The 12202-nt window shown below is 49.9% G+C and overlaps 1 protein-coding gene and 1 long non-coding RNA gene across 3 annotated transcripts in view; one reads left to right on the top strand and one right to left on the bottom strand.

Moving 5' to 3' along the window:
* The window catches only part of HIF3A (hypoxia inducible factor 3 subunit alpha), a gene marked incomplete at its 5' end in the record, with an annotated part of 28610 nt that overhangs the window by 14769 nt on the left and 1639 nt on the right, over positions 1-12202 (top strand). For both annotated transcript variants that reach the window (XM_079723288.1, XM_079723287.1), the window contains 6 exons: positions 1367-1485; positions 2462-2652; positions 3971-4075; positions 7949-8220; positions 9351-9468; positions 11305-11386. In XM_079723288.1, the coding sequence (XP_079579414.1) occupies positions 1367-1485; positions 2462-2652; positions 3971-4075; positions 7949-8220; positions 9351-9468; positions 11305-11386 (887 nt within the window). The remainder of the gene's footprint in view (positions 1-1366; positions 1486-2461; positions 2653-3970; positions 4076-7948; positions 8221-9350; positions 9469-11304; positions 11387-12202) is intronic.
* LOC307066180 lies at positions 4588-6672 on the bottom strand. Its single transcript, XR_013811364.1, has 2 exons — positions 6472-6672; positions 4588-4962 (listed from the first exon to the last, which is right to left on the bottom strand). It is a non-coding gene; the product is annotated as an uncharacterized lncRNA (long non-coding RNA).

Raw genomic sequence — 12202 nt, forward strand, 5'->3', positions numbered from 1 at the left:
ATGAGAGCAGCGAGTTTTGTCTGTCTTGTGCGCTGCTGAATCTCCAGTGCCTAGAACAGTGTCTGGCACACAGTAGTTGCTCAATAAACAATGATGGCAAATACTTACATAGAGCTCACCCCGTGCCAGGCACGGTTCTATGCATTTGACATACACTAACTCATTTAGGCCTCACGACAACCTGGGGAGGAGGTACTATTATTATTCCCTCTTTACAGAGGAGGAAAATGAGGCCCAGAGAGGTTCAGCCATATGCTCAAGGTCACACAGCTCATAAGTGGCAGAGCTGGAATTTGAACCCAGGCTGCTGGCTGCAGAGCCCTTGCTCTTAACCACTAAGTATTACTGGTTGTGTAGGAAATGTCTGTGGAATGAATGAACGCGTGCATTTCATGTGGCATGTATGCATATGTGCGAGCCCAAGCGTATAGAGCATGTGTGCATATCTGATGTATACACCTGGGTGTATATGGGAGTTCCTGTTTGTGCCTGTAAGTGCCGAGGGTGCATACACGTGTGACTGTGCGACCTTATGTTTTTCAAGAGGGGTGGGGTGGCTTTGGATCCAGGCTAAATTGGGATGTTTCCGGCTCAGAAGGGGTGGGTGAAGATGGGGAAGGGTCAAAGCGCTGGTAGAAGGACCACCCACATTCTGACCTGGATAGGGCTCTGCAAATGAGATGCAAATGAAGGTCTGGTCCTCCACCCCAGACCCATTCTCCAGAAGCCAATTTGCAGAGAGAACATTTGAGTTGCTTCTGCAGCTACAGACTGGGGAGGGAGGGGGGCGGCAGGAAGGCACGGGGGACATAAGGATGTATTTATAAATCCGTTCCCTTGAATGTGACAAATGCCTATGAATAGAAGCTTCATAAATAAAATCTCTATTCATAAAAATGTATCCCCATAAATTCTTCATATTAGGCAACATAAGAATATAGTAAGTGCATATTCCTCATCAATACATTTATAAGAATGTATTTATAAGTAAATATCTATAAAGAGAATATTTAGTGCTCATGCCTTTCACTCTCCCTGCTCTCTGCCCCTCATGGCCCCTCAGTCTCTCCTCTCTCTCTCTCTCTCTCTCTCTACCCAGGCTGTGCTAAATGCCAACTCTTTTTTTCTGCCTTTCCTTCCACAGAGGGAGCTTGGGAAGACACACTTCACTTTCTTTTCAATGCTATTATAATAAAAAGCATTCAACAAAATTTAAATCTTTAAAACAAGTCATTGTGGCAAATTATTTTCTGCACAATGCCCACCAGCCCCCGGATGAGACTGCCCTCCTCTAACAGGACATCATATGTGGAGGCTGCCAAGCACCCTCCCTGACTCCCACTCCCCTTTCTGCCCTGTACCCCAGCCGGGTGGAAGAGACCGAAGTGGTGCTGTCCCTGGAGCAAACGGAGCGACACTCTCGCAGACACGTTCAGCGGGGCATCCCCTCTCAGAAGGATGCCCCTAATCCTGGTGACAGCCTTGGTATGGGGCAGGGCTGGGGCTGGGAGGGGTTGTGTCCCCAGGATGCTCGGAAGGAAGCCCAAGTGCCTTAATGCCACTCGCTTGGCCCTGTGTGACCTGCTTCCCTCCCCTTCTTACTCTCTGAGCCACACCAGCTTCTTTAGTGCTCTGGGAACAAACCAAACTCTTTCATGCCTCAGGGCCTTTGCACATGTAGTTTCCTTCGCCCAGAATCCCTTCTCTCTTCCCTCCTCCCTCTTCTCCTCTATCCCCAGGATGATTGCTTCAGTCTTGTTGCTCTCTGCTCTGAATCCTGCTGTGGCTTCCAATCGCCCCCACTTTCCACTTGTTCCGTGCTCCCACTTCACTGTTCCTTGGCTTCCGGTAATCTTGACCCTTCCACGTCTGGCTGCTTTCTACCTCTTCCTTCTCCTCTGCTTAACACCCCACCCCCTCCAATCCTGGATGGATGAGCTTCCCTCCCTGTTTGTTCTTCAGGGCCTCACCATCTCCAAACTGTTGCTGGCAACCCATGCTCCTGGGTGTGGTAATGAGGTCCCCCATCTCCTTTCCATTTCTGGCTTAGAACTGGCTCAGGGCCACATCTTGACCTCCAGGGACCTTAGAATCTCCTTGAGGATCATGGGCCAGTCTTTTCTCCTAACATGACAGCCCCCCAGGCTGAATGTTATCCTGTGCCACCGGAGAACCGGGTCAGTCACGTGCCATGGTCCAGCCATGTCAATTTTAAATATTAAAACATTTTCCCACCATTGGGCAATTGCTACAGTCCCCAGCCTACTGTGTGCCCTCACCCCATGTTAGCCCCTCCAGGGCAGCTGAAGGGCCAGCAGGAGTTCTCCAGGACTCAGCAGCACTGTGACCGGGGTCTATGCTGATTACCCAGTCGGCTGTGCTCCCGGGGGTTGGCAGAGGGCTCTGCCCCTCAGCCCTGGGTGACCATCCTGTGTCCTCCCCATCTTGATGTGTCCTGCAGACACCTCTGGTCCCCGGATCCTAGCCTTTCTGCACCCCCCTGCCCTGAGTGAGGCCGCCCTGGCCGCTGACCCCCGTCGTTTCTGTAGCCCTGACCTCCGTCGCCTCCTGGCACCGATCCTGGATGGGACTTCAGTAGCCGCTACCCCCAGCGCACCCCCAGCCCCACGACGCCCCCGAAGTCCTCTTCCGGTAAGCAGTCCCCTCCACTTCAGCCCTCAGGATCTAGGCTGTTTTGGCCTTTGGCTTGAACCTTGCTATTCTCTGGGCCTCAGTTTCTCCATCTATGTAGTGGAAAGGCTGGGATGAGATGGAGTCGGGGGTTCCTTCAAGACCTAGATTCCAGATTCTTCAACTGTTATCTGGACCAAAACCTAGGATGTTTGGGACTGGCGTGGGTGACCCCCTCATTGCTTGTGACCAAGCATCCAGGTTTTCTGAAGTTTGAATTCAGAGAGTCCAGAATGTCTAATGTCTTAAACTGCACAAACCTGGGTTCAAATCCTGACTCTGCCATTTATAGCCATGTTACCCTGGACAAGTGGGGCCTCGGTTTCTTCACCTGTAAAATTCAGATAATAGCAAGTAGCCACCTCATTGGTTATTGTGAGGGTTCAGCGAAATCATTCATGAGAAGCATTTAGAAAGGCTTCAAGAGACCATAACGGTTACTGTTTTCACTTAAGAGTCCAGATAGTCTGACCTTTCACTCGGGTCCATATTATCTGGTCTTGACTTTCCTTATTCCCCCCTTTGTGACCCCCCCCAAATATCTTCTCTCCACCAGAGAAATAGACTGTGACCTTTGACCTCACCCTTTACCCTTGGGAAGCTGGACTGGGCATTGTTTTCCTCCAGACTCCAAGACATGTAACCCCAGAGGGCCAGAATATCTTGGCCTCAGGCTTTGGTCTCTTGAACCTTTGATATTTGCTCTGTCAATCTACACCCAGAGGGACTTTCCTGGTGGCGCAGTGGTTAAGAATCCGCCTGCCAATGCAGGGGACACTGGTTCGAGCCCTGGTCCAGGAAGATCCCACATGCCACAGAGCAGCTAAGCCTGTGCACCACAACTACTGAGCCTGTGCTCTAGAGCCCATGCACCACAACTACTGAGCCCGCGTGCCACAGCTACTGAAGCCCGCGCGCCTAGAGCCCGTGCTCCACAACAAGAGAAGCCACCACAATGAGAAACCTGCGCACCACAATGAAGTGTAGCCCCCACTCGCCGCAACTAGAGAAAGCCCACATGCAGCAACGAAGACCCAACAGCCAAAAATAAATAAAATTAAATAAATAAATTTATATATAAAAAAAATTTATACCCAGGCACTCAGACTTTGGAACACCCAGGTGCAGAAACTCACATTTGCTATTTGACCCCTTTGGTGTCCCAGCTGGCTGACATTTGACCCTCACTTCTACCCCTGAGCTCAAATGTTTAGACTGCCTTACTGCTTAACATCTCCCAGGCTCAAGATTTCCTTAAGTCTATTCTCTCTCCCCACAGGCTGATCTCCCAGATGAACTACTTGTGGATGTGGAGAATGCACACAAACTCTTTGCCTCTGGGAAAGACCTTGAGGCAGTGGAGACAGATCTAGATATAGCTCAGGTAAGGGCTGGCATGGAAGGAACAGTCTTTACCTCTGGGTTCTGGGTGACATATCTAAGTTTTAGAGAAGGATGGTGGAATGGTTAAGGGGATGAGTGGATGGATGGATAGATGGGTCATTGAATTCACTAGGTGGATGATGGTAGAGAGATGGATGGGTAATGCTTAGGTATTTGGATGGATGGATGGATGGACGGATGGATAGGTGATGTATGTTTGGATGGGTAGCTGGATAGATAGACCGTTGAATGGATGATAGATGGATAATGTTTGGATGATTGATGGTCTGGAGAGATAAATGACAGTGGCATGGATCTATTAGCTATATATCACTGTAACAAATTACCCCAAAACTCAGTACCTTCAAACAAACATTTATGGGACTTCCCTGGCAGTCCAGTGGTTGAGACTTCGCCTTCCAATGCAGGGGGTGCAGGTTCAATCCCTGGTCGGGGAGCTAAGATCCCACATGCCTCGGAGCCAAAAAACCAAAACAGAAAACAGATGCAATATTGCTACATATTCAATAAAGACTTTAAAAATGGTCCACATCAAAAAAAAAGAACTTTAAAAAAATCCCCAAACATTTATTATGTCACACAATTTCTGAGAATCAGGAATCTGGGAGCAGCTTAGCTGGATGGTTTATTCTGAGTCTCTCATGAGGTTGAAGTCAAGCTCTCAGTCAGGGCCATAGTCATCTGGGGCTAGAGGATTCAATTCCAAACTCACACACATGGTTGTTGGCAGGCCTCAGTCCCTCACTGGCTTTGGCTGGAGGCCTCAGTTCCTCACCATGTGGGCCTGCATAGAGGCTGCCTAAGCATCCTCACAACATGGCAGCTGGCTTCCCCCAAGGCAAGTAATCCAAGAGACAGAGAGTGAACCTAAGACAGAAGATGCAGTCTTTTATAACCTAATCTCAGAAGTGACATACCATCACTTCTGCTGTATTGTATTGGTCATACAGGCCAACCCTGGTACAATGTGGAAGGCAGCCACAAACACGTGGGAACACCAAAAGGCAAGGGTCATTGGGATTTATGTCTCTCCGTCACACAAAACTCACTCACCCCCTCCCAAGTCCCCCAAAGTCTCTTCCCACTACAGCATCAACTTTAAGTCCAGAATCCCGTCACCTCAGTCAGGTCTGGGTGTGGCAAAGCACCTCAAATACACTTCCTCTCAATCTGTTGGTCTGTGAACTAAAGAGACAAGTTGTCTGCCACCCACGTACCCAACATCCAGTGATGGGACAGGCATAGAATAACTGCCAAAAACACTCCTATTCAAAAAAAGGGGAAAGGAGAGCATACAGGTATCACTGGTCCATAGCAGTTTTGAAATCCAGTTGGGCAAATATCAAAAGTTCCTTGGTCAGAACCCATTCTGACTCAAAAACATCCCAGGAGTTTTTCTCCATGGTTCTTGGCTCCACCCTCTGGGCTCTTGGCAATTCACTCTGAGTCATCCTTCCTTTTTCATAAAAAGGTAACATGTATTTGCAGCTGAGTGGTTTCTGTAACCTGCTTCCTGCTTTTAGAACTTTGATGGCCCAAAGTTCTCTTTTCATTTTGTACCATCTCTGTCCCTTTCAGGCCAAGCTGGCAGTGCTTCTGTTCATATAATTCTCTTAAAAAAAAAAAACTTTGTATGTCTTAAATGAATCTCTTTGGAGTTCACTCCATTAGACAAAAGCCGTACCCACAAATCTCTGAGATAAACCCTTCTCTACCTTGGGCTTCTGTTGAGATGGCTGAGTGACAGTGCCCTGAGGTTTAACAGAAGCCCTATTGTTTGATTGGGAAGACCTATGAGGCACATCCTTAAACCCTAGAGTACCTTTTGTCTGACTGAGGATATTCTAGGCACCACCTTTTGTCTTTCTGAGGTCTTAACAAGGAATTTTATAAACACACCCTGGGCTTAATCTTTAGACCATGCTTTCCTGAGAGTGCCCTTCTTTGCTCAGAAACCATTTCTTAATTTTAGCATCACTTGCCATCTGGGGAGTTCCCAGAGTCAGCCAAACCCAAGGTGAGGGGCACAATCCTCCAGACTGTCAAGTCTGCCCAAGACTTCTGATGTCAGCCACAAGTTTGGGGGTCCCCAGGGCTACCCTCATTTCAGAGCAGCTGCCTACAAATTCAGAGACTCTCGTGGGCTCCCTCAGGTTTTATAATTTACTAGAACTAGTCATAAAACCAAGGAAAGCACTGTATTTATGACTACAGTCTTATTATAGCAAAAGAATATTATAGCCAAAGGAAGAAATTCATAGGGTAGAATCTGGGACTGGGAAAGTCCCGAGTTCAAAGCTTTCATGTCCCCAGGGATGGTATTACCCTCCTGTCATTGATGTGTGGAAACATGCATATGGAATACTGGAAGCTCACCCCAGCTTTGGTCTCCAGAGGTTTTATTGAGGTTTCATTGTGTAGGCATGATCAATTGAGTTATTGCCAACGTAGTTGAATTCCATCTCCATCTCCACCTTCCCCAGCACACACACAGATTTTCCGTGGAGGTCAGGCTGATTTCATGTGGCCCAAAGCCCCAGCCCTCAAATCCCATGGTTGGCTTTTCTGGCATGGAGAGTCCCCATCCTGAGTTGTCTTGTCAGAATAAACTATCAGGTGTGGTCCAAGGGGTCCATCACGAGTAGCCAAGACACATCTATCACTTGGGAAATTCCAAGGGTTTAGATGTCACCTCCCAGGAGCCAGGACAAAGGCCGAACCTCTTTTGGGGTAAAATTCTTCACTACACAGGGAGGTTGAGAATTTTCAAGCCCTTCAAACCCCAGCTCCTTCCTGTTTAACATTTCTTCCTTTATCTTTTCTCTCCCTTTGCCTTTTACTCCAAGTAAGCAAGAAGAAATCAGGCAGCCCCTTCAACACTTTGGCTGGAAATCTCCTTAGCTGGATCACCCAGCTTACTAGTTACATTTTCTACTTTCCACAAAACTGCAGGTGACAGTGTTGCTAAACTTTCAGCCACTTCCCAGCAAAAATCTTTCCTCCAGCTTCGGATAACGTGTTCCTCACTTGCCTTCAAGCCCTCAGTGGCAGGCTCCTCATGGTTCAAATTTTGACTAATGCCTTGTTCAAGGCAATCTAGGCCTCCTCGAACGGGCCCTTCGAAGTCCTCCAGCCCTTGCTCACTGCCCAGTGCAAAAGCCCCTCTCCCGTTTTAGGTTTTTGTTACAGTCACACCCCACACTTCTTATCAAAATCTTATTTGCTATCTATTTCTGGATAACAAATTACTGTAAAACTTTGAAGGTTAATACAAGCATGTATTACTTCACATACTTTCTGAGGGTCAGGGGTTTGGGAGTCACTTAGCTGGGTGGCTTTTGCTCAGCATCTCTCGTGAGGTTGCAATCAAGATGTCACGCCGGGTTGCAGTCATCTGAAGGCTTGACTGGGACTAGAAGATCCACTTCCGAGATCCCTCTCTTGGCTGTTGGCAAGAGGTCTGTTTCTTGCCATGTGGGCCTCTCCAGAGGGCTCCCCTCAAGAGCCAGTGACCTGAGAGAGAGCACAGCAACACGAAAGCCACAGTATCGTTACAACCTAATGTTGGAAGTCACACACCATCATCTCCTCAATATCCTATCGTTACCAGGTCAGCCCTAGTCACTATAGTAGGGGACTAACCTAAGGTGTGAATACCAAGAGATGAGGATCCTTGGGGGCCATCTTGGCAACTGGCTACCACAGAGTCCTTCTACCCATTTTACAGATGAGGAAACTGAGGCTCAGACTCTTGACCTCAGGCACACAACTCAGAAGTGGTGGAGCTGGGACTCTAGCCCGGGTCCACCCAAGGCCAAGGCTCATGCTCTTAACTCCCTCCTGCCCTCTGCAGGACGTCGATGCTCTGGACTTGGAGATGCTGGCCCCCTACATCTCCATGGATGATGACTTCCAGCTCAACTCCAGTGAGCAGCTACCCAGGGCCTACCACAGACCTCCAGGGGCTGTTCCCCGGCCCCGTGCACGGAGCTTCCACGGCATGTCACCCCCAACCCCTGAGCCCTCCCTGCTGCCCCGCTGGGGGAGTGACCCCCGGCTGAGCTGTTCCAGCCCCTCCAGAGGGGACCCCTCAGCATCCTCCCCCATGGCTGGGGCTCGGAAGAGGTGAGCCACAGTAGAGGTGGGATATAAAGAAGTGTAGAGGGAATTCCCTGGCTGTCCAGTGGTTAGGACTCCGTGCTTTGACTGCTGAGGGTGTGGGTTCAATCCCTGGTCGGGGAACTAAGATCCTGTAAGCAGTGGTGTGGCAAAAAAAAAAAAAAAAAAAAAAAAGAAGTGTAGAGAAGGTCCCTGACCCCATCTTTCTCCTGCCTCCTACTTCAGCCTCACCCCTCATTATTCCTCCTACCCTGACCTCTGCTCCAGCCAGGCCCTCAGTGTCCCCAGCACATGTCATGTTTGTTTCAAACTTTATGTCTTTGCCTAGGCTGTGCCTTCCTTCTGGAGCGCCTTCCACTGTTCTGTTTATCCAAATCCCACTAGTCAACCACGGCCCTCTCCTCTAGAATATATTTCTATCTGGCCTAGTAACAATTTTTGTCATAGTTAAGAGGACATTGCCACGGTGTCAGGGAAACTGTCTAGAACTAAGTTCCCTAACACCTTTGAATACCTGTTGAAAGCCATGGACCCTTCCCAAGAAGATTTACACACACACACATAGACACATGATTTCGCATATAATTTCAGAGGATCCATGTCCCCCTTCCAAAGATGTTACACTACTAATACTCAAGTTTTTGCTCTCCAAATTGTAGGCATGTGCCCATTTAGTCCCCAGGGTGGTCTCATTACTATCCTTATAAGGCTTTCATGGATACATCATTATTTTCCAAGGCTTTCAGTTTGGAGCTGGATATACAGTGGGTGCCTAATAAAGATTTGTGAAGTGAGAGAGGGAGGAAATTAGTGAATATAGTAGTTGGATGGATGGATGGATGATGGATGGATGGGGGAGTGGGTGGCTGAGTGGATGGATAGATAGGTGGACGAATGGAAGGATAGACGGATGGTAGTTGTATAGGTGGGTGGGTGGGTGGGTGGGTGATGGATCACTGGATTGATGAATGGGAAGATGGATTGGCAGATGGATGAATGGATGGATCGGAGGGTGTATGAGTAAAGGAATAAATAGGTGCTTGGGGGAGTGAATGAACGCTCATCACCTGCTCACACTGGTGCCCACACCTGCCCAGGTTTGCTGGGTTCTGAGATTCTTGCCTGTCTTCCTCCAGGGCCCTGGCCCAGAGCTCAGAGGACGAGGCAGAGGGGGTGGAGCTGCTGGGAGTGAGACCCCCCAAACGGTCCCCCAGCCCAGAACCCGAAAACTTCCTGCTGCCTCCCCTCAGCCTGGTATGTGTGGGGATTTGTGGGATTCTCTGGCCCTCAGAACCCAGCGGGCTTAAACCTAGTTTTTATAGATGGAAAAACAAGAGAGGCAGGGCCTGGCTGAAGGTCAAATGGATGGTCAGCCGTCCAGCTAGGGCTAGGACCTTGATCTGCTGGTTCAGGCAACAGGTATGGAAGGGCTTTGCAAATAGACATAAGTTGGTGGTAGGTGCTAAGAAGAAAAAATAAGCAGGGTAAGGGGGGAAATGACAAGGGTGACTATCTCTAGGAATCTTCTCTGCTCCCATGGAACACTCCCTCCCAAACCTAGCACAGGTCTTGGCCTTGGATTATTAGTGTAGCTTTAAGAGTACAGACACTAGGGCTTCCCTGGTGGCGCAGTGGTAGAGAGTCCACCTGCTGATGCAGGGGACACGGGTTCATGCCCCGGTCCAGGAAGATCCCACATGCTGCGGAGTGGCTGGGCCCGTGAGCCATGGCCGCTGAGCCTGCGCGTCCGGAGCCTGTGCTCCGCAACGGGAGAGGCCACGACAGTGAGAGGCCCGCGTACCGCAAAAAAAAAAAAAAAAAAAAAAAGAGTACAGACAGTAGAGTCAGACTGACTTGGGTTCGAGTCCCAGGTCCATCACTCAGTAACTGTGAGAGCTTGGGTGGGTGACGTCACCACCTTCAGCCTCAGTCTCCTCATCTGGGAAGTAGCAGATAGTTACATTTCATAGGACTGGCATGAGACTTAATGAAATCAGGCCCTTAGCTGCTCCTTAGTGGGCTATTGATAAATGGGCGAATAAAAACCAACCAAACAAGAGCAGCACCTCGGGCTCCTCACCCTGAACAGGGCTGTTTTTTGTTTGTTTGTTTGTTTTGGTTTTTGCGGTACGCGGGCCTCTCACTGTTGTGGCCTCTCCCGTTGCGGAGCACAGGCTCCGGACGCGCAGGCTCAGCGGCCATGGCTCACGGGCCCAGCCGTTCCACGGCATGTGGGATTCTCCCAGACCGGGGCACGAACCCGTGTCCCCTGCATCGGCAGGCGGACTCTCAACCACTGCACCACCAGGGAAGCCCTGAACAGGGCTGTTTGAATGTGAGAGTATGGTTGATAATATCAACAGCTCTTATTTACTGAGTGCCTACCATGTGCCAGACGCTGACTGCACAAAGTGCCTTGCATGATTATTCAGTCCCCACAGCCACTCTTGAAATATTATTATTATTCTTCACATTTACACATGAGAGGTTAAGCAACTGTATCAGTCAGAGACTGGACAGGAAACAGAGAACATGTTCAAATGGGGTGTTGAGGAGAATTTAGTAACAGGACTGTTGGCAAAGGTGTAGGCATCACCCTGGGGCTAGCAGCACCATCCCTAGCCTGAAGGCACAGGGCAGAGGGGTGGCCACTGGATCCTGGAGAGAGTAGGGTCCACCTTGTGAGAGCTGAAACCTTCCATGGAGGGACACAGCCAGCCCAAGACGACTCAGCAGGGAAGCAGCTAGAGGATCAAATACCCCTTGTCTTCCTCCTCCCACCTGCTGGTACCTCCCATCATGTAAACCTCAAAGGAACACACAGAGCAAGGCTGCACGTTGACGGAGTCCACACGCACAGGTCAGCCTGCTGGGGCACCAAAGAAGGGGAAAACAAGGCTCTGGAGGGACCCACAGAGGACATCTGGGACAGTGACTCACCCAAATTCACACGTCCAATAAGCGCCACTGAACACCACAGTGCCCGTAACCACTGCCCTATCCTGCCTCCTTGGATATGATGATGATGATGATGATGATGGTGATGGTGATGATTATGATGATGATGGCGGCTTTGTCTGTGTCCCCTAGAGTTTCCTTCTGACAGGAGGACCAGCCCCAGGGAGCCAGCAGGATCCCAGCACCCACCTCCTAGAACTGAATGAGCCCCTGGGTGAGTAGCAACCTGGGTAGACAGAGAGGCTCTGGGTCCCCTTCTCCTGTGGGAGGTGCCTTTGATGGCTGAGAGAGGGTGGGATGATTCTGAGGCTGGTGGGGGGCTGTCTGTGCCTGGACATGACCTTAGTGGAAACAGGCAGCCCTTCCCTCTTCTCAGGGACACTGTGGGAGGAAAGAGAGGCCCTGAGGGAGGCAGGGGCTGGCCAAAGCTGTCCCTTGAGGTTGAAGCTGAGCCCGGGCCTGAGTCTAGGTCTCCCAAAGCCTGTGTCTGATTGTCCCTTGGTCATTCCCAGCTGTGTGGCTTTGGGAGATAGTTTCTGCTTCTGGAGTCTCGGTTTCCCCCTTCTTGTCAGTGGGGGCCTATTTTCCGTAAGGAAAAACCCCAACGAACTTTTTGGCCCACCCAATATAAGAGTTCATACTTTAAGGAGATGTTTTGAGGACTTGAGATGCTGCCCAGGAAGAGCTTAGCACGAGACCTGTTTCACAATAAATGCTCAAGAAATGTCGCCCTTAAGGTGACGCTGGTTCCAGACCACCCCCCCAAACCCTGCAGAGTATGAGACAAGCTGCTTTGTCTGTGTTGCTCTCATCATCTTCCAGCACAGCTGTGAATAGCCATAGCTCCACCTGAAACCTGCAGGCATTGGCCATGAGGGAGCTTTCCAAAGCACGAATCTGACCCTGGCCTTCCTCTGCTCAAAGCTCTTCTATGCCTCCCTAGCACCCTTCAGAGAAAGATCAAGCCCCTCATCTTGGACTCCAGTCTCTGCAGGGTCTGAGTGTTGCCTCATCTCAGACTGCACTCTGC

The sequence above is a fragment of the Hyperoodon ampullatus genome (assembly GCF_949752795.1).
Source record: "Hyperoodon ampullatus genome assembly, chromosome: 18".
Lineage (NCBI taxonomy): Eukaryota > Metazoa > Chordata > Mammalia > Artiodactyla > Ziphiidae > Hyperoodon > Hyperoodon ampullatus.